The following is a 19,913-nucleotide window of genomic DNA, read 5'->3' as shown; positions in this document are numbered from 1 at the left end:
CCAAATCACAACAAATGTCGCCTCAAGGCGCTTCATAGATACAGAGAAAAGCCCAACAATCATATGACCCCCTATGAGCAAGCACTTTGGCGACAGTGGGAAGGAAAAACTCCCTTTAACAGGAAGAAAACCTCCGGCAGAACCAGGCTCAGGGAGGGGCGGCCATCTGCTGCGACCGGTTGGGGTGAGAGAAGGAAGACAGGATAAAAGACATGCTGTGGAAGAGAGACAGAGATTAATAACAGATATGATTCAATACAGAGAGGTCTGTTAACACATAGTGAGTGAGAAAGGTGACTGGAAAGGAAAACTCAATGCATCATGGGAATCCCCCGGCAGCCTACATCTATTGCAGCATAACTAAGGGAGGATTCAGGGTCACCTGGTCCAGCCCTAACTATATGCTTTAGCAAAAGGAAAGTTTTAAGCCTAATCTGAAAAGTAGAGATAGTGTCTGTCTCCCGAATCCAAACTGGAAGCTGGTTCCACAGAAGAGGGGCCTGAAAACTGAAGGCTCTGCCTCCCATTCTACTTTTAAATACTCTAGGAACAACAAGTAGGCCTGCAGAGCGAGAGCGAAGTGCTCTAATAGGGTGATTATGGTACTACAAGGTCATTAAGATAAGATGGGGCCTGATTATTTAAGACCTTGTATGTGAGGAGCAGGATTTTGAATTCAATTCTGGATTTAACAGGAAGCCAATGAAGGAAGCCAAACAAGGAGAAATATGCTCTCTCTTTCTAGTCCCTGTCAGTACTCTTGCTGCAGCATTTGGATTAACTGAAGGCTTTTCAGTGAGTTTTTTGGACATCCTGATAATAATGAATTGCAGTAGTCCAGCCTGGAAGTATAAATGCATGAACTAGTTTTTCAGCGTCACTCTGAGACAGGATATTTCTAATTTTAGAGATGTTGCGCAAATGGAAGAACAGCAGTCTTACATATTTGTTTAATATGTACGTTGAAGGACATGTCCTGGTCAAAAATGACTCCAAGGTTCCTCACAGTGTTACTGGAGGCCAAGGTAATGCCATCCAGAGTAAGAATCTGCTTAGATACCATATTTCTAAGATTTTCAGCGCCGAGTACAATGACCTCAGTTTTATCTGAGTTAAGAAGCAGAAAGTTAGTGGCCATCCAAGTCTTTATGTCTTTAAGACATTCCTGCAGTTTAACTAATTGTGTGTGTTATCTGGCTTCATGGACAGATAGAGCTGGTGTCATCTGCATAGCAGTGAAAATGTATGCTATGTCTTCCAATGATGCTGCCTAGGGGAAGCATGTATAATGTAAACAGAATTGGTCCTAGCACCGAACCCTGTGGAACTCCATAATAACCTCAGTGTGTGGAAGAGGACTCTCCATATTACATGCACAAACTGGAGTCTATTAGATAGATATGATACAAACCACTGCAGTGCAATACCTGCTAATACCTACAGCATGTTCTAATCGCTCTAATAGATATTATGGTCACAGTATCGAATGCTGCACTAAGGTCAAGAAGGACAAGCACAGAGATGAGTCCACTGTCAGAGGCCATAAGAAGATCATTTGTAACCTTCACTAAAGCTGTTTCTGTGCTGTGATGAACTCTGAAACCTGACTGAAACTCTTCAAATAAACCATTCCTCTGCAGATGATCTGTTAGCTGTTTGAACACTACTCTTTCAAGGATTTTGATATGAAGGAAGGTTGGAGATGGCCTATAATTAGCTAAGACTGCTGGGTCTAGAGATGGCTTTGAGTAAAGGTTTAACTGCAGCCACCTTGAAGGCCTGTGGTACATAGCCGATAATTAGAGATAGGTTGATCATATAAGATCGAAGAATTAATCATGGCAGGACTTCTTGAGCAGTTTTGTAGGAATGGGGTCTAAAAGACACGTTGATGGTTTGGAGGAAGTAATTATTGAAGATAACTCAGAAAGATCGATTGGAGAAAAAGAGTCTAACTTAACATCAATGGTACTAAGAGTAGCTGTAGATAATTTACATCTGTGGGATGATTATTGGTAATTTTTTCTCTAAGATAAAAATTTTATTTGTGAAGAAGTTCATGAAGTCATTACTAGTTAACGTTAAAGGGATGGTTGGCTCAAAAAGCTCTGACTTTTTGTCAGCCTGGCTACAGTGCTGAAGAGAAACCTGGGGTTGTTCTTATTTTCTTCAATCAGTGATGAGTAGTAAGCTGTTCTGGCTTTGCGGGGGCTTTCTTATAAAGCAACAAACTATTTCTCCAGGCTAAATGATGATCCTCTAAATTTGTGACACGCCATTTCCTCTCCAGCTTACGAGTCATCTGCTTTAGGCTACGTGTTTGAGAATTATACCACGGAGTCAGGTACTTCTGATTAGAGACCTTAGTTTTCACTGGAGCGACAGTATCCAGAGTCGTACGTAGTGAGGAGGTGAAATTATTAACAAGATAATCGACCTCTGTTGGGGTAGCGTTCAGATAGCTGCTCTGCTCTTGTGTTGGTACAGGGCATTGACAATGATAACAGTGCTGGATTATATTCTTAAACTTAGTTACAGCGCTTTCAGAAAGACATCTACTTGATAAAGTCCACTCTCCACTGTTGCGTAATCAATTATTGTAAATGTAAATGTTATCAAGAAATGATTCAGACAGGAGAGGGTTTCAGAAACACTGTTAAATGTTCAGTTTCTATGCCATATGTTAAACAAGATCTAGAGTGTGATTAAAGTGGTGGGTGGGTTCTTTTACATTTTGAGAGAAACCAATTGAGTCTAACAACAGATTAAATGCCATGTTGAGGCTGTCATTTTAGCATCAACTGGATGTTAAAATCACCCACAATAATTATTTTATCTGAGCTCAGAACTAAATCAGATATAAAAGTCTGAGAAATCAGACAGAAACTCTGTGTAAGGCCAGGTGGACGATAGATGATAACAAGTAAGGCTGGTGTCTGAGTTTCACAGCTGGGTGGAACAAGGCTAAGCATCAGGCTTTCAAATGAAGTAACAGTCTGTCTTGGTCTTTCATTAATTAGTAGACTGGTGTGAAAAATTGCTGCCACACCTCCCCCTCGACCTGTGCTTCGAGATTTCTGGTAGTTAGAATGACTCGGGGGTGTTGATTCATTTAAACTAACATAATCATCCTGCTGCAACCAGGTTTCTGTAAGGCAGAGTAAATCAATTTGTTGATCAATTATTAAGTCATGTACTAACAGAGACTTGGAGGAGAGAGACCTAATATTTAATAATCCACATTTCACTGTTTTACTCTTTGGTTCAGATGTGGATACTGTATTGTTCTTTCTTTGTGATTGTTTAAGTTGTTTGTTGCTGGTTTTTAGTTTGTTTTTTGTCTTTTTGGAAGCAGACACAGTCTCTATGGAGATGGGCTTTTGGGGGGGCAGGAGGAGAGAAGCTGCAGAGAGGCGTGTAAGACTGCAACTCTGCTTCCTGGTCCCAACTCTGCATAGTCATGTTTTGAGGGGTTTAATAATTTGTCCATATTTCTAGAAATGAGAGCTGCTCCATCCAAGTGTGATGGATGCCATCTCTCCTAACAAGACCAGGTTCCCTCCAGAAGGTTTGCCAATTATCTATGAAGCCCACATCGTTTTCTGGGACACCACTCAGACAGCCAGCAATTTAAGGAGAACATGCGGCTAAACATGTCACTCCTGGTCTGATTGGGGAGGGGACCAGAGAAAATACAGAGTCCGACATTGTTTTGGCAAAGTTACACACCGATTCAATATTGATTTTAGTGACCTCAGATGGCGTAACACGGGTGTCATTACTGCTGACGTGAATTATGATTTTACTAAATTTACGTTTACCCTTAGCCAGCAGTTTTAAATTTCCTTCAATGTCGCCTGCTCTGGCCCCTGGAAGACAATTGACTATGGTTGCACGGTGTCTCTAGCTTCACATGTCTGAGAACAGAATCACCAATTACCAGAGTTTGACCCCCAGCGGGTGTGTCACCGCAGTGGGGAAAAAACGGTTTAGACAAATGAACGGGTTGGTGGTGTACCTGGGGCTTCTGTTTAGGACTACGCTTCCTCCTCACCGTTACCCAGCCGTCTCTTCCCCAGCTGCTTGGGATCTGCCGGGGAACAGCTAGCGGGGCCTACGCTATCTTCAGCTGCACCAGCTACAGGGGCCTGGCTAGCTGAGGGTGAGAGAAGGGTGCAAAGCCGAGTCTCCAGTTCAGTAATCCTGGCCTCCAGAGCTGCATATATGCTACATTTGTTACAGATATCATTACTGCTAAAGGAGGCCGAGGAGTAAACTAAACATCTGACACAATGAGCAAGAAAGTGCAGAAGGGACAGGTGAAGTAGCCATGGTGCTAACGGGTCGGCTACGAGCTAAGCTAGCGTAAACAGTACAGAGACAGTGAGTGAATACTATAAATTAGGTAGTGAGTACACAGAAAGTGTGCTTCGGATGAAGCACGTGAAGATTATACTGTGAAAAAGAATGTATTTAAAAGTTGTTAATTAAACTGCTAAGCAAATAAGCTACTCAGAAACACGACTGTGTTTGAGCAGGAACAGGAAGCGATACTATACCACAGAGCGAGCGAGCGAACACCAAGTGACAGCGCCACCACCCATCCTATTTACATCATAAAGCTCCTTGAGATGACTAACGTGATTTGGAGCAACACGAGAAACTCGTGTCACACCTGTTGGTTCCCTGTTCACTGATGTGAAGTGTCGGATTCTTTCAGCGGCCATGAACCCGACTCTCAACATGAACATGAACTCTCCTGCTCTGAACCTCCCGTCTCAGCCGCTGGCGACGCACTGCTTCCAGCTGTCCAACATGTTTAACCCCAGCAGGTAAATATCTCGGCCCACGTGTGTCCACAGGTGAGGAGGAGGACCCTGTGGGCCTCACACTGACCTGTGTGTGTGTGTGTGTTTCAGTGAGGAGAGCTCCTGGGTGGGAGCTGGACATCCAGCATGACGTCATAGAGGAGTGTAACAAACATGGCGGCATTGTTCACATTTACGTTGACAAAAACTCCACTGAGGTAAGAACCTGACCTCTGACCTTATCGACTCAGCCGGTGGTCGTGAGCTCCTTGCTGCGGCCGCGGTGGAGAGAGTGAAGTATATTTGGGGCAAAGCTTTTATTTTCCTGACTCTGACCTTCGTTTGTTCCTAAAGTCTGACTTTTGTTTACTTTCACTGCGATGACCTTTGACCTCTGCTGTTTCCAGGGAAACGTCTATGTCAAGTGTCCTTCGATCCCAGCCGCCATGGCTGCCGTCAACGCCCTGCACGGGAGATTCTTTGCTGGTAAGTTTCCGCGTCACATGACCTGTGTGTCGTCGGTCAGCCAATCAGGGAGCACCTCTGACACCTCTTACCTGTCCTTCCAGGTAAAATGATCACCGCGGCGTACGTGCCCCTGCCCACCTACCACAACCTGTTCCCAGAGTCTGTCACTGCGACGCAGCTGCTGGCCCCACCCCCACGCCGGTGACTCGTTGTCAATGCTGCCCTCTGATTGGACACTGTAATTCAGAGCCCAGCCCTGTCCTGCTGGTCGTCACACATGCTCAGTGTGGTTCCCTGAGGTCAGAGGTCGGCAGCCGTTTTGTTTGATACAAACATGTTGCCGGTCTCGATGGCTGGTTCCCCACGCCACCGTTTCTTCCCGTTGTAGAGTCTCTGTGCGGCCACACCCCCAAGTATCGTCCAGTGATTGAGCTCTGTGAGCTGCGAGGGTGTGGCCTGATGACATGATTGGTTTGCAGTTTAAATGTTTTGTAAACGAGTTTTCATTTTGTAAAAATTGTTGATTAAATTTTATTTTCTGTCACTCTGAGCTGTGGCGTCTGATTCTGACGGGCACACGCCCGATCTGATTGGCTGTGAGCAGAGCAGGTCATTCAGGAGCAGGTCACAGTAGATTACAGTGTGTCAGTGATGATGGTCTGTATTTACCTAGATACCACCATGACTAACACGGGTCTCTCATTGGACACTGGACTTTAGGTCCTCTCCTGCTGGTTCAATAAGACATTGATGTCTAAGCTTCTCCACATGATCTCCATCAGCCAGGAGGGAGCATCCACACCTTTCGCTCTGGGTGGAAGGATTATTCCGGACTGCAAGCTGGGCAGCTCCACCCCTCCTCTTCCTCAGGAGTTGCACTGTTTTAAATGTAACTCGAGCTTCCTGCTGCGAGCACCTGAAATCAAAAGAGCTGCCATGGAGGGATTTTATCTTTTCATTCAGTGAGACTGAGGAAGGAAGTAGAAAAGTAATGGTTATTTCATGGCTTCTCCACTAATGATGAAGCTTCTTTTGGCAGATACACTGAGCAAAAATATAAATGCATCACTTTTGTTTTTGCTCCCATTTTTTCATGAGCTGAACTCAAGTTCTGAAAGATTTTCTACAACATAAAAGGCTCATTACTCTCATATCGTTCACAAATCTGTCTAAATCTGTGTGCGTGAGCACTTCTCCTTCGCTGAGATAACCCATTCCACCGCACAGCTGTGCCTTAGACACCACACACACACACACACACACACACACACACACACACTAAAAGGCTGACATGTGCAGATCTGTACACAATGGAAGCTGCAAACTTCCAAGTTCTTGCACGGCCAGCAGACTCACCGGACACTGCTAGCATCATGGACAGCTTTTTGACGGGGCTCCCACACAAACGCAAAGCAGGAGATGAAGCATCGCTGAATATGTTTCCAAACCAAACTTTTTCTTGTAAACAAGGGGGGGGGGGGGGGGGGGGCAGCAAAAACAGTTTGGGAACCACTGGTTTAATCTCTGGACAATCTGTTAAGTTTGTTAGCGTTACACTCTGGGCATCAATTCATCCCACTCTGAAGGGACGCCACATGTTTGTGTTCAGCCTGTAGATGGCGCTGTTTAACCCCCCTCCTCTGCTACAGGCAGGTAAGTTCTCGCATCCTGTTTCAATGCTGCTTTATTGTTTACAAGCCGGCATTAACACGCTGAAGGATAAGCAGGAAGTGAAACTGGCAAAAAAAACCAGGCCGGACCTACAGGAAGTCAAACAGGAACTTTATTAACGAGTAAAACCAGCAACAGTCTGAGAAGCCACCATCACCTCCTCACAGGAAGTTCTGTTGTGTCTCCGATTGGTGATTCTCACACGAACACGGGTATTTTTGAAAACTGAGATTTTTCATTTTAAAAAATAATCCCGTCCACACGTAAAGGCAGAAATGAGGAAAACGCTGCTAGGAACATGCCAAGCAACAGGTGGCACTATATTCCTATCCGTGTAGAAATGTTGGCCAATCAGAAGTCTAGAAGCCTCGGTGGGAAATAGTAACAAGGATGGGGCATAGAAGCAGAACCGAGTCGTATGTGTGGAGGGACAGTAACTGTGTGTGTATATGTAAGCATTTAAACACTGCAGAGACAATTAACAGTAACAGTATTGTAGAAATTCATTTCACCGAAACAATAACGTGGCGCACAGTGTGACGTCAAAAAAGGCGCACACCTTTGACGCTGCGTTTTCTCAGTTTTCTCCGTTTTTCTCGTCCACACGTAAATGCAAAAACTGAGTTTTCGAAATTATCCACCCTGGCCGGCGTTTTTAGAAATCTCAGTTTTCAGTGACCAAAACGCCGTTTACGTGGTGGACGAAAGGTGCAAACGCATAGAAAAATCTGCGTTAAAAAAATACCCGGGTACGTGTGGACGTAGCCTCAGGAAGTGGGCGAGATAGGTGTTTTCAGTGTGCCACCAGGAGGTGGCGCCACTTCTCCACTCCAAGGCAGAACATCAGGTTGCTCCACACCTGAAGTGTGAGGTTCGCTCCGGTGTCGTTCGTGGAGCTTTTCTCAGACCTGTGTGTGTGTCGAGTTTTCTTCTTGAAGGCAGACAAAATAACAGAAACACCTGATCAGTGACCTGTCCAGTGTTGTCCCACCCCTCGACCATTCAGAGCTGGGATACGGTTAAGGAAAAGGATGAAGATCAGCGCTGAGAATGAGCACGCCTGCTGCTGATTGGTCAGCGGGGTGACTACCAAGCAGGTAATCACCTGCAGGTGTAGATCTCATTCAGGGTGAATGATGGTGATAGTGATGTCATCACGGTACCTTCGGGCCAGATCCACAGGCAGACTCAGCATCTTGGCGAGACGATTTGGCGCTACCGCTCCGTACCCGTCGTCGCCGAGGGCGTGGCGGATCAGATGGGTGGCAATATTCTGGTCCTCAGGCGCCGACAGGACCCGCCCCCTCCTCTCCAGCAAGAGCCGCTGCAGGTCGCCCCAGCGTTGTGCCCTCGCAGGGACATTATAGGTCTCTGCTGCTGGAGGGCTGCGCAACGACAAACCGCACACAGAGTCAGGACAATGACAGGAAGTAAAGACAGGTGGACACGTCTGAGCACGCTCACACCTCATGTGCAGCACTGTGAGTGATTATCTGTGACCTCAGCCTTCAAAAGAATCTCAAACTCCAACACTGAAAACAATAAACAGGTGAAGGACTGGCATGGATGAGATGCTGGGACGGCAATGGGACAGTTTCAGAATAAGGGCGTGGTTCAGGGTAAAATATGAACTCACCTTCTGGTGTGTAAACATATGGAGCATAGGGCTGTGCGATATGACCAAAATCTCCATCTCCCGATATAAGACATCTATCGTCCCGATAACGATATAAATCACAAAATGTAACATTTTCTGTAAAGTCTGTGAATCTCGGGCAGCTCGACTTGCGTGAAGTGTTTCCAGCTGCGCGTCATCTACCCGGAGTCGAGTTTTAACCGATGCATGAAACGATACATTTTTAGACATAAGTTGTAACGGCGCCGTTTTCTTTGTGAGTATTTATTACACGGCGTGCTGCGGGGAAAAGCCTGTTCTAACGTTTGAGTCTAAGCTTTATTTTTAGCACCTGGCGTCTTTTTTACTTCTCATCCGTAAATAATCTGCTCTTTCACGTGATTCAGTTTATTTTGAAAAGTCTCAACAGGATCTTGAGCTTTATGTGAAAGGTTTATGTGGAACATAAACAAGCGGACACGCGATGGTTTTTACCGTCATTGTTGCTAAAGACAACGCATAAAACAGGCGCTTGTCCGTCTGTAGTGTGGTTATATTAAATATAAGAGAAAGAGAGAACTTTAAGAAATTAATAATAACTACAGTGACATCAGACTGATGAGAAAATATTGCTGTAAACAGTTTATTTTGCGACACCATGAAACAAACGATAGCGTAAAATGAAACGAAAGACATTTTTATATCGTCATCCGATATATATTGTTATATATAACAGCCCTAATGGAGCATGAAAAAAAGTGAGTGGAGAAGAAACACGAGTAGGACTTCCTGATAATAATGAATTACAGTCGTCCAGCCTGGAAGGAATGAATGCATGAACTAGTTTTTCAGCGTCACTCTGAGACAGGATATTTCTAACTTTAGAGATGTTGCACAAATGGAAGAACGCAGTCTTACATATTTGTTTAATATGTGCGTTGAAGGACATATCCTGGTCAAAAATGACTCCAAGGTTCCTCACAGTGTTACTGGAGGCCAAGGTAATGCCATCCAGAGTAAGAATCTGGTTAGATACCATATTTCTAAGCTTTTCAGCGCCGAGTACAATGACCCTCAGTTTGATCTGAATTAAGAAGCAGAAAGTTAGTGGCCCATCCAAGTCTTTATGTCTTTAAGACATTCCTGCAGTTTAACTAATTGGTGTGTGTTATCTGGCTTCATGGACAGATAGAGCTGGGTGTCATCTGCATAGCAGTGTAAATGTATGCTATGTCTTCTAATGATGCTGCCTAAGGGAAGCATGTATAATGTAAACAGAATTGGTCCTAGCACTGAACCCTGTGGAACTCCATAATTAACCTCAGTGTGTGAAGAGGACTCTCCATTTACATGCACAAACTGGAGTCTGTTAGATATGATCAGAATACAGTCGCTCCAAGACAACAACAGTAACAGACTGAAGTAAATTAAATAAAACCAAATATTACAAAGTTTACAAAATGTATATAATAGCGCTAACATATACAAATAGTTCAATTATAAATAACCAGAATGTTACAGAGGTGAAATATATATTAATAGTTACAAGCTTTCCTGTGTTGCTATTTAAAGGATCAGTGACTGATTGGCTCTGACCTGTCAGATGATCCCCCACGAGCTGGATGACCGTCTGTCGATGCATCAGCTCCCACAGTCCATCAGTAGCGAGGACCAGGAACTTGTCTGCAGGTCCAACACGGTGTCGGGTGATTTCTGGCTCAGCGCTCAGATAGGGTGGGGTCAGATAGTGCGGCGGCATCGTCCGGACCGCCTCGCCGACCGCAGACAGGACGTCCGGACGAGTTTCATAGACCCGACTCAGCATATCCGCGCTCCATTTGAAGCGGACGTCTCCGAACGCCCGGAAGGGCAGCAACAGGCCCAGTAGGCGGTCGTGGCGGACCACCGTCCTCTGCTCCGCTGGGTGCTCTCCCAGAATCCTTTGCAGCTCTTCGGGATTCTGCGCATTGTGGTCATTGGTGAGGTTGATCGCAGACCAGCTTCCGTCTGCCTCCTGGACGCCCAGGACTGCCCGACTGTCCCCCAGGTTGGCCACGTGTAGAACGCCATTGGAGATGTGGACAACACAGGCTGTGCAACCAGACAGCGCCACCCGGAGGGGGGAGGTCAGAGACAACCCCTCACCAGGGAAAGACACCTGCCTGTGGGCACAAAGAGAGGCTTAACCTGCTGAAACAGGTTCTGCTGAAGAAAACACAACTTTGTTCTTACCTGGGGGAGGTCAGGGACAGATGCACCTGGGCTTCTACAGACAGGTCGTAGTCAAGGCGATGGAACGCACTGACCAGAGCTGATGTCGTTCTGTTGTCATCCTGCAGCCAATCAGAGAGGACAGATAATGATGTCACCACAGGTGAACTTTCTCCTGAAACCAAAACAGGAAAATCAGTTTCTGAAAAGTCCACCTGCACCTGGTTGAGACAAGGTAAAGGCTTTGACATTTTGGGTTTCTTTGGACCTGCACTGTACGTGAATGTGATTCTGTGATGTGTCAGGACACCTGGTTACCTCCTCCTCCTCATCCTCGGTCTCCAGCCTCTCCTGCCAGTAGTTCCGGAGGCTATGGAAGGACGTCACTCCTCCATTGGGGTGGCTCAGGTCTTGGGGGTATTTATGCCATTCCAGCAGTGGTGTTACGGCCCGTTCCTCCTCCACCGCCCGTTCCAGCTCCGCCCAGTGTCCTCAGCGGCAGCGCTGCCACGGCGATGTAGTAAAAGAGCCTCTGACTGACAGCATGGGCGCAGGCCGGCCCTGTGTGACCGTCGAACACACCGAACAACACGCCTCCACGGCCCGCTAGGCAGGTGGCGCTGCTCTGACGGTCCTCGCAGGGGAGGTTGGATGGCAACATGTTACTATGAAAACCCAGAACGCCATGGGAGGCGGGCCTCTGGGGAGTGTGAGGCTGTATTCATTGGCCTGGAAACAAACAGTCATTAAGATGTGTGACATCACCAGTTAACGCTTTCAGAGTCTGATTTTTGTCACCTTTAAGATCCGGTCGACCTGAGCGGAACTTATCTGCCCCGCCCTCCTGCCCCGCCCTCAGCTTCCGGCTCCACTGCCTGCTGAGTAATGGAGTCTGTGCAGCTCAGGTGGACGGGAGGAGGCAAGGACAGGAAGCAGCACTGCTGAAACCTGCAGCGTCCAGTGTGGAAGGCGGGTCGCCCCAACATGGCATGAAGGCTGGACCTGCAGGAGGATCAGAGCATTTTGGTTGTCAGGTGTCTAAAGTTAACATCCCTACATGACCACTGGTGAAGGCCATTAGTGACTTCCTGTTCCACAGGGGGCGCCCTTGAGCTCATGCAGAATGAATGGGACTCAGTGGAGCTGTTCATGACATTAGATACTGTTCTATTCTTTGATGTTTCTACTGAAGTTTCTACTTTTTGTGCATATCAAGGATGTTAGAGCATCACCAGTCACTTTACTGCATCCTCCATGTTGATTTGGGGCATGAAGCCACCAGTGGCCTCACGATAGCTTCACATTCAACCACCACAACCAGCTGCTTCTTCTGCTGCGCTTTAGCTACACTCCTGGCATCTGCCAGATGTATCGTTTAGAAACAGGCGCCATCGAGGGACAGCGACGTCCTGCCCTAACTGACCAATCAGCAGGCAGCAGCAGAACGCTGGACTGATTCACGGAGAAATAAAATAAATACAATTCTAGAAGCAGCTGGAAATCCTCAGCTCACAGTGCCCCCTGCTGCTCCACCAGCTGAACTGCGGACAGCTTTTTGGAATAGACAGGAAGTGACAGCCGCTCTGTTCAGCAGCTGTTTCAGGTGAATTTTGATTATCAGAGAGTGACGTCAAAGGATCAGCAGAAGAATCAGAACAGTGACCAACAAACAGCTTCATTGATCACACTAAAAGTAAATAAATGTCCTGTGACTCTGAGGTTCGGCTCTCACCCAAAAACCAGTTTAGTTAAACAGGATCAGCTGACGGTCAGCTGTGTTCCCGTGGAAAGTTTTGACTAAGCACGACGCTGAAACTCACCCTGTCTGCCTGACGCCTCGTCTTCCTGATCACTCCTCCCGCAGCTGCGTCTTTGTTCCTGTGACCTTCGACCCTGCTGGTGACGCGCTCATTGATCAGTTACCTGTAAACCATCCGCTCACTTTCAGCCTGCTCAGTGTGGCACAGGCTTCATTCTTCGCCATATTAAACATGCGAGAAAGCAGCCAATGTGTTTAATTACCTGAGAAGGAGGAGGCGGGGTCGCCAGCAGCTCTCAGGTCTGTCTGTGTGCAGGTGTTTTGTGCAGATCAGACACTGTTGTGCGTTTCATTCTTCATAATCGTGTCAGACAGCAGGCTGTTCCCACTGTACACAAAACCTGCTCAGGTTCTCCTGTTTGTATCGGCGCACAGGTGAGTTCAGCACAGGTGAGCCAAAACATCAGCTTTAGGCTAAAGGTGAGTAAACAAGGTGTGTGTGTGTATCTGTGTGTGTGTGTTTCAGTGTGTGTATCAGTGTCTGTGTATAAGTGTGTGTGTGTGTGTGAGATTATCAGTGTGTGTGTGTGTGTGTGTGTCTGTTTATCAGTGTGTGTGTCTGTGTGTTTTATCAGTGTGTGTGTGTGTGTGTCTGTTTATCAGTGTGTGTGTCTGTGTGTTTTTATCAGTGTGTGTCTGTGTGTGTGTGTATCAGTGTGTGTGTGTGTGTGAGATTATCAGTGTGTGTGTGTCTGTTTATCAGTGTGTGTGTCTGTGTGTGTGTGTTTCAGTGCGTGTGTGTATCAGTGTGTGTGTGTGTGTGTGAGATTATCAGTGTGTGTGTGTGTGTCTGTTTATCAGTGTGTGTGTCTGTGTGTTTTTATCAGTGTGTGTGTGTGTGTCTGTTTATCAGTGTGTGTGTGTGTCTGTTTATCAGTGTGTGTGTCTGTGTGTGTTTATCAGTGTGTGTGTCTGTGTATCAGTGTGTGTTTATCAGTGTGTGTGTCTGTGTATCAGTGTGTGTGTGTGTGTGTGTGTGTTTATCAGTGTGTGTGTTTATCAGTGTGTGTGTGTGTGTCTGTGTGTGTTTATCAGTGTGTGTGTCTGTGTGTGTGTTTATCAGTGTGTGTGTCTGTGTATCAGTGTGTGTGTGTGTGTGTGTTTATCAGTGTGTGTGTGTGTGTGTGTCTGTGTGTGTTTATCAGTGTGTGTGTGTCTGTGTGTGTTTATCAGTGTGTGTGTGTGTGAGATTATAAGTGTGTGTGTGTGTGTGTGTCGGGCCGTGTGCAGACCGCGTGTGGCGCAGAGCAGCATCCAAACAAACCTCCACAGTTTCGGGTCTGAGGTGAGTCGGAGCTCCGGCGGCTTGATCCGCTCTTTTTTGCCTGCAGAGGGCTCACTGCAGCCGGCCGGCGCGCCGCTCCGCCCCGGGGAAGAGGCGCTGCGGAGCGGACAGTGTCGGTGTTTCCTCCGCTGCGGAGCGTATGCTAAGCTGCTAGCAGGCTAGCTGCCATGACGGCTGTTTACAGGTTTACAGGCTTACAGGCCGGAGCGGGGAGCCGTGCCCCCGGTATAACGGACCTCATCCGCCGGGGAGCCTTTGGCTGGTGGCCGCACAGAGTGGCCTGTTAACGGCGTCGGGCTGCCATGAGCCACGGGGGCGGTGCAGGTTAGCACAGTTGGTGGGACAGGAGGACCGGAGAGGATCGATACACGATTGATCAGCTGTTGCTCTGTGAAGAGGCATCTTATTACATGATGAACAAGAGGAAAAAGTCTGATCGTGGAGAAGACCTGAGACAATCAGAACCTGTCCTCACCTGTCTTCCTGTGGTCCCCTATCTGCATTAAAAGCAGCTCTACAGCTTCCCCAGGTGTCTCACATGAGGGGGTCAGAGTGAATCTGATGGGACCCTGCTGCTCCATTCAATTCAGTTTATGTATATTACACCAAATCACAACAACAGTGGCCCCAAGGCTCTTTGTGTTGTAAGGTAAAGACACTACAATAATAGAACAGAAAAAAAGACCCCAACAATCATTTGACCCCTATGAGCAGGTTTGAAGCCTAATGTTAAAAATAGGAACGGTACTACAAGGTCATTAAGATAAGATGGGGCCTGATTATTTAAGACCTTGTATGTGAGGAGCAGGATTTTGGATTCTGGATTTAACAGGAAGCCAAAACTGGAGAAATCTGCTCTCTCTTTCTAGTCCCTGTCAGGACTCTTGCTGCAGCATTTTGGATTAGCTGAAGGCTTTTCAGGGAGTTTTTAGGACTTCCTGATAATAATGAATTACAGTCGTCCAGCCTGGAAGTAATAAATGCATGAACTAGTTTTTCAGCGTCACTCTGAGACAGGATATTTCTAACTTTAGAGATGTTGCACAAATGGAAGAAAGCAGTCTTACATATTTGTTTAATATGTGCGTTGAAGGACATATCCTGGTCAAAAATGACTCCAAGGTTCCTCACAGTGTTACTGGAGGCCAAGGTAATGCCATCCAGAGTAAGAATCTGCTTAGATACCATATTTCTAAGCTTTTCGGGGCCGAGTACAATAACCTCAGTTTGATCTGAATTAAGAAGCAGAACGTTAGCGGCCATCCAGGTCTTTATGTCTTTAAGACATTCCTGCAGTTTAACTCATTGGTGTGTGTTATCTGGCTTCATGGACAGATAGAGCTGGGTGTCATCTGCATAGCAGTGAAAATGTATGCTATGTCTTCTAATGATGCTGCCTAAGGGAAGCATGTATAATGTAAACAGAATTGGTCCTAGCACTGAACCCTGTGGAACTCCATAATTAACCTCAGTGTGTGAAGAGGACTCTCCATTTACATGCACAAACTGGAGTCTATTAGATAGATATGATACAAACCACTGCAGTGCAGTACCTGTAACACCTACAGCATGTTCTAATCGCTCTAATAGGATATTATGGTCGACAGTAGGGGTGGGCGATATATAAACGATATACGATAGAAACGATATAAATTTGGCCAACGATAGAGATTTTGACTATATCGCGATAGTGCATGTTGATGATGTCATCAAGCTGCGCCTGTTTTGGTCGAAAGCATCGCAGCGGCTACAACCATTATCATCTGCAAATTATGGCGGGCGACAGTCACAGCAAACAGATTAAGCACTTTTGAAATATGGGGAAAGCCAAAAACTGAGCTTCCTCCACTTCCGTAACATTGATTTCATTAATGTTGAATTCTCTCGCAGCTGCTCTGTTTCCCATGTTTGTTGCAGTATATTAATGACTAACCTCGTATTGTGGATGAATAATCTCAGTTGTTCTCCTGACTGAAGTTTGGCCCGTGTATAGCATCCTGCTATGCGATTGCATTTGTCCCTGACCACCAGAATCCCTCACGTTAACTTTTATCGAGTGGAAAAAAAAGTTAGCGTTCATCCTCCAGCTTCACTGTGCTAATGTTATGCTAACATAGCTGTGTTGCTAGCAATCACGTAGCACATCATTATATACCAGGTAGTCCAACTTCAGTAACCCTGCAAACGCCACTGCTGTTTAGTTTTCTGTCTTCATTTATGTTGGAAGTGACAGCAGAGCTGTACGTTTGAATTAGTTTCAAAAATCTCTCAGTCAGAACATGGTATGAAATGTTTAGGTGGAAACTAGCGAGCTAACTTCCTGCTAACTTCTAACTCCGTTAAATTTAATAAATTCTGTTTTCATGGATGCCTGGATGTTAAACTTAATTGTTACACCTGGTAAAGCAGCAACGCTGATAATTTAATTAAAGATGAAAGAATTTAGACCGTTTTTAACTCTCAGTGTTCGTTTGACTTTGGGACCTGAAATGGACGAGTGCTCCTCACTACGGCAGCCGTAATGCTCTGACAATCCATCAAGCAGTGCGTCTTACCAAAGTTGTACTAAAACATTTTTAACAGATTTCTGCAGCCAAAATCGGTTCGAGGTCAGTAAGCACAACCAGAATTCAAACATAAGGCATACTCTTGATTTCTGAGAAAATTAAAGGATTTTAAGTGTGGAAAATATGTTATACAGATGAAAAGAATATATCGTGATATATATCGTTACCGCACATGCTTCAAATTATATCGCGATATGAATTTTAGGCCCTATCGCCCAGCCCTAGTCGACAGTATCGAACGCTGCACTGAGGTCTAGCAGGACAAGCACAGAGATGAGTCCACTGTCAGAGGCCATAAGAAGATCATTTGTAACCTTCACTAAAGCTGTTTCTGTGCTGTGATGAACTCTGAAACCTGACTGAAACTCTTCAAATAAACCATTCCTCTGCAGATGATCTGTTAGCTGTTTGACAACTACTCTTTCAAGGATGTTTGATATGAAAGGAAGGTTGGAGATTGGCCTATAATTAGCTAAGACTGCTGGGTCTAGAGATGCTTTTTGAGTAAAGGTTTAACTGCAGCCACCTTGAAGGCCTGTGGTACATAGGTGATTATTAGAGATAGGTTGATCATATTTAAGATTGAAGCATTAATTAATGGCAGGACTTCTTTGAGCAGTTTTGTAGGAATGGGGTCTAAAAGACACGTTGATGGTTTGGAGGAAGTAATTATTGAAGTTAACTCAGAAAGATCAATTGGAGAAAAAGAGTCTAACTTAACATCAATGGTACTAAGAGTAGCTGTAGATAATATTACATCTGTGGGATGATTATGAGTCTTTTTTCTCTCTAATGCTTAAAATGTTATTCATGAAGTCATTACTAGTTAACATTAAACAGTTCTGGAATTAAATCCTTAATCTAGTTACAGCACTTTCAGAAAGACATCTGCTGTGTTCAAATTTATTCCTATTGTAAACTCTACCTGTGTGGGCGGGCCCAGGACTGAATCATCTCAGGTGTTCCTGGTGTGTTTTTCCTTTTCTCCGTGGTTTTTATTCTGCACCTCCATGAAGGTAAAGTTTCACATCTGAATCTGTCTGTGCTTCCAGCCGCGGTCGTGGCGATGAGCAGTAACGAGTGCTTCGGTTGCGGCCGCTCAGGCCACTGGGTGAAGAACTGTCCGAGTGGCGGCCGAGGGCGAGGGAAAGGTCGCAGCAGAGGCAAAGGTGACACCCATCATCAAACCTCCACGAGTTTATTTTAAAGTTGATTAAAAACCCTGTAGTTTTTACAGATGTCGCCACGGAGACGTGGAAACCTGCGTCCATTTCCAGCTTCTGCATTGGTGCTGTTATTGTGAACAGCTGACTACGTGACACGCCCGGCGGTTCACCCTGTCGTGTCGTTGCAGACCTGTTCTGTTACCGATGTGGCGAACTTGGGCACGTGGCCAGAGACTGCGAGCGCACAGAGGACGGTGAGGACACACGCTTACAGATCACAACCGTTTAAAGACAGGTGAGCACAGGTGTGGTCTTTCCTGCAGCCTGCTACAACTGCGGCAGAGGAGGTCACATCTCCAGAGACTGCAAGGAGCCCAAGAAGGAGCGCGAGCAGCTGTGCTACAACTGCGGCAAGGCCGGTCACATGGCGCGCGATTGTAACCACGCCCACGAGCAAAAGTGCTACTCCTGCGGCAGCTTCGGACACATCCAGAAGTGCTGTGAGAAGGTCAAGTGCTACAGGTAAACGAATACTAAAGCTGAAGCTGTGTCCCAATTCAGGGTCTGCACGCTTGAAGTATGCATTTTAAGTGTGATTACGTCACCGCCACGCGACGACGGCTGTCCCAATTCGAAGTGTACTTCAAATGCATACTCCAAATGCGCCGTCGATTTCCCCAAATATCAAGCGTGGTCCGGTGCACGCTTCGTGGTCCCATATATCCCACAATTCATAGCGCGGCGGTGGGTGTGGATAATTTTGCCGCAAAATACGGCAGAAGGGAGCGGCCGAAAAGTGAACTGTCAAAAGTAAGTACTGAATATGACGTCACTTATTTATGTGCGAATGTTTAATAATGAAGAACATTAAAACATTGCTGTTGGCCACATGTCGGCAAAGTTATGTGACACTAGTGATGTTTGTACTTTCAGCATTAACTTGGTTTGAAAGCCTTTACTTTTAAATATATATATATATAGTCGACCTTAATCTTACAGAGAATCTGATGATTTTATGGATAATTAAAGTCAGTCATATATCCACAAACACAACAAGCTGAAAGTCAGTGAGATATATATATATATATATATATATATATATATATATCTCATAATAATCTGACAATACTATAATATTGGCCATATTATATTTACATTACCATAGTGAGATGACTTTAGTCTCATGAACAACATTAACTAATTATTATTTACTAGCTAATCTTAAATGACTGTTCAGTACAGAAATGAAGCCCTTGAATCATGTTTTACAGTCCTGTGGTCTCAGCCTCAGATACTCAACTAATCACAGTGATGTCATGACAAAAATGATTGACCAACAAAACAATTTTCTCCTTCATTTCTGTCAAACAAAGCTGTATGAAACGTGTCTCGCGGTTAGTATCATGATTGCTAGGCAACCTGAACAGCGCGACGAAGCATATACCGTCCCATTTCACAAGCCTCTCACTTCCGCACTTCTCGTACTTATAGCACACACCGTACGTAGTACGCGTAGTGCGCGTACTTCAAGCGTGCAGACCCTGAAATGGGACACAGCCAGGGCCTACAAACAGGTGAACGGTCCAGCGTAACCTGTCCGTGTGCTCTGCAGGTGCGGGGAGATCGGCCATGTTGCGGTGCACTGCAGCAAGGCGTCCGAGTTGAACTGCTATAACTGTGGGAAGTCAGGTCACCTGGCGAAAGAGTGCACCATCGAAGCCACCCCCTAGCCGGCCTCTGACCCCTGACCCCACGCTCCCAAACCTCTTCTTTTATTCTCTGTTCGTGCCCTCTGATCCTCCTCTTGTCATTGGTCTAGAGGCCTGTCGGTCAGCCTCGTAACAGCCAGTCAGAGCAGACGGAGGAGGAGGGGGCGGACTACGAAACCCATTTGTTCTTCTGTGTTTTAGTTTAGCTGTGTTACGATGAGCTTTTTTTAGACCTGAGAGAGTGACGTATGAAGGCCAAATTAGGCCCCTCCCCTCTGCCCTTTGGGTAGGGCTAACAGAGCCATGGAAGTTTGTATCTTGCCATCTTCATTCTTGTTTTTGGACCATATAAAATGATTGTCCCCACCTCCAGCAATCACTCAATGATATCGCAAGATGAACGAGCCAATCAGGACAGGTCGCAGCAGATGTTTTACAGGTGCGTTTTTGTGCAGGTCGAGGAATCGTACGCCAAGAAAAAAAAAGCCGCAGGAAGTCTGGACAAAACCCCCAGAAAATCTTATTTTTGTACATTTGACCTGTGAGCTGTTGTAAAGGTGTATGTTCTACCTGACAATAAAAAGGTAAGAAGGA

At 45.8% G+C, this 19,913-nt stretch overlaps 2 protein-coding genes and 1 pseudogene across 12 annotated transcripts in view; 2 read left to right on the top strand and 1 right to left on the bottom strand.

Moving 5' to 3' along the window:
- The window catches only part of LOC146517725 (RNA-binding protein 39-like), a 21,151-nt gene extending 11,260 nt beyond the window's left edge, over positions 1-9,891 (top strand). For 3 of the 4 annotated variants that reach the window (XR_014874241.1, XR_014874240.1, XR_014874242.1), the window contains exons 12-13: positions 4,721-5,294; positions 5,378-5,444. Coding sequence is in view for 1 of the 4 variants with exons in the window: in XM_085160711.1 (XP_085016837.1) it covers positions 4,721-4,832; positions 4,924-5,026; positions 5,216-5,294; positions 5,378-5,481 (398 nt within the window). In the remaining 3 variants the exon portion in view is untranslated. Of the gene's footprint in view, positions 1-4,720; positions 5,295-5,377 lie in introns of all 4 variants that reach the window. The other variant, XM_085160711.1, reaches the window with a different exon arrangement.
- LOC146517724 (pyruvate dehydrogenase [acetyl-transferring]-phosphatase 1, mitochondrial-like) lies at positions 5,910-14,458 on the bottom strand (annotated as a pseudogene). Its single transcript, XR_014874059.1, has 10 exons — positions 14,353-14,458; positions 14,076-14,265; positions 13,825-13,973; positions 12,796-12,838; positions 12,594-12,666; positions 11,572-11,775; positions 11,092-11,502; positions 10,795-10,895; positions 10,159-10,724; positions 5,910-8,332 (listed from the first exon to the last, which is right to left on the bottom strand). The product of XR_014874059.1 is annotated as a pyruvate dehydrogenase [acetyl-transferring]-phosphatase 1, mitochondrial-like (transcript).
- cnbpb (CCHC-type zinc finger, nucleic acid binding protein b) lies at positions 11,762-19,913 on the top strand. 7 transcript variants are annotated; one of them, XM_085160740.1, is made up of 6 exons: positions 11,762-12,832; positions 12,968-13,012; positions 17,497-17,613; positions 17,799-17,864; positions 17,934-18,132; positions 19,223-19,913. In XM_085160740.1, the coding sequence occupies exons 3-6, from the start codon at positions 17,511-17,513 to the stop codon at positions 19,338-19,340; spliced, it is 486 nt and encodes a 161-aa protein (XP_085016866.1). In that variant the 5' UTR covers positions 11,762-12,832; positions 12,968-13,012; positions 17,497-17,510; the 3' UTR covers positions 19,341-19,913. The 7 variants fall into 7 exon arrangements, with proteins under 7 accessions (XP_085016866.1, XP_085016865.1, XP_085016867.1 ...); XM_085160739.1 differs by having other exon boundaries at positions 11,762-13,012; XM_085160741.1 differs by lacking the exons at positions 11,762-12,832; positions 12,968-13,012 and adding an exon at positions 13,397-15,027.

This window comes from Neolamprologus multifasciatus, chromosome 5 (genome assembly GCF_963576455.1).
Source record: "Neolamprologus multifasciatus chromosome 5, fNeoMul1.2, whole genome shotgun sequence".
Lineage (NCBI taxonomy): Eukaryota > Metazoa > Chordata > Actinopteri > Cichliformes > Cichlidae > Neolamprologus > Neolamprologus multifasciatus.
The sequence above is the reverse complement of the archived record's forward strand: the minus strand, read 5'-3'. Positions and strand labels throughout refer to the sequence as shown.

Bases quoted from the DNA above. Each gene is read 5' to 3' on its own strand.
- cnbpb (XM_085160741.1), top strand. From the start codon at position 14,925: ATGGAAGAAAGCAGTCTTACATATTTGTTTAATATGTGCGTTGAAGGA. The intron at 17,865-17,933 runs GTGAGGACACAC...TCTTTCCTGCAG, and splicing joins CTGCGAGCGCACAGAGGACG to CCTGCTACAACTGCGGCAGA. The intron at 18,133-19,222 runs GTAAACGAATAC...TGTGCTCTGCAG, and splicing joins GAGAAGGTCAAGTGCTACAG to GTGCGGGGAGATCGGCCATG.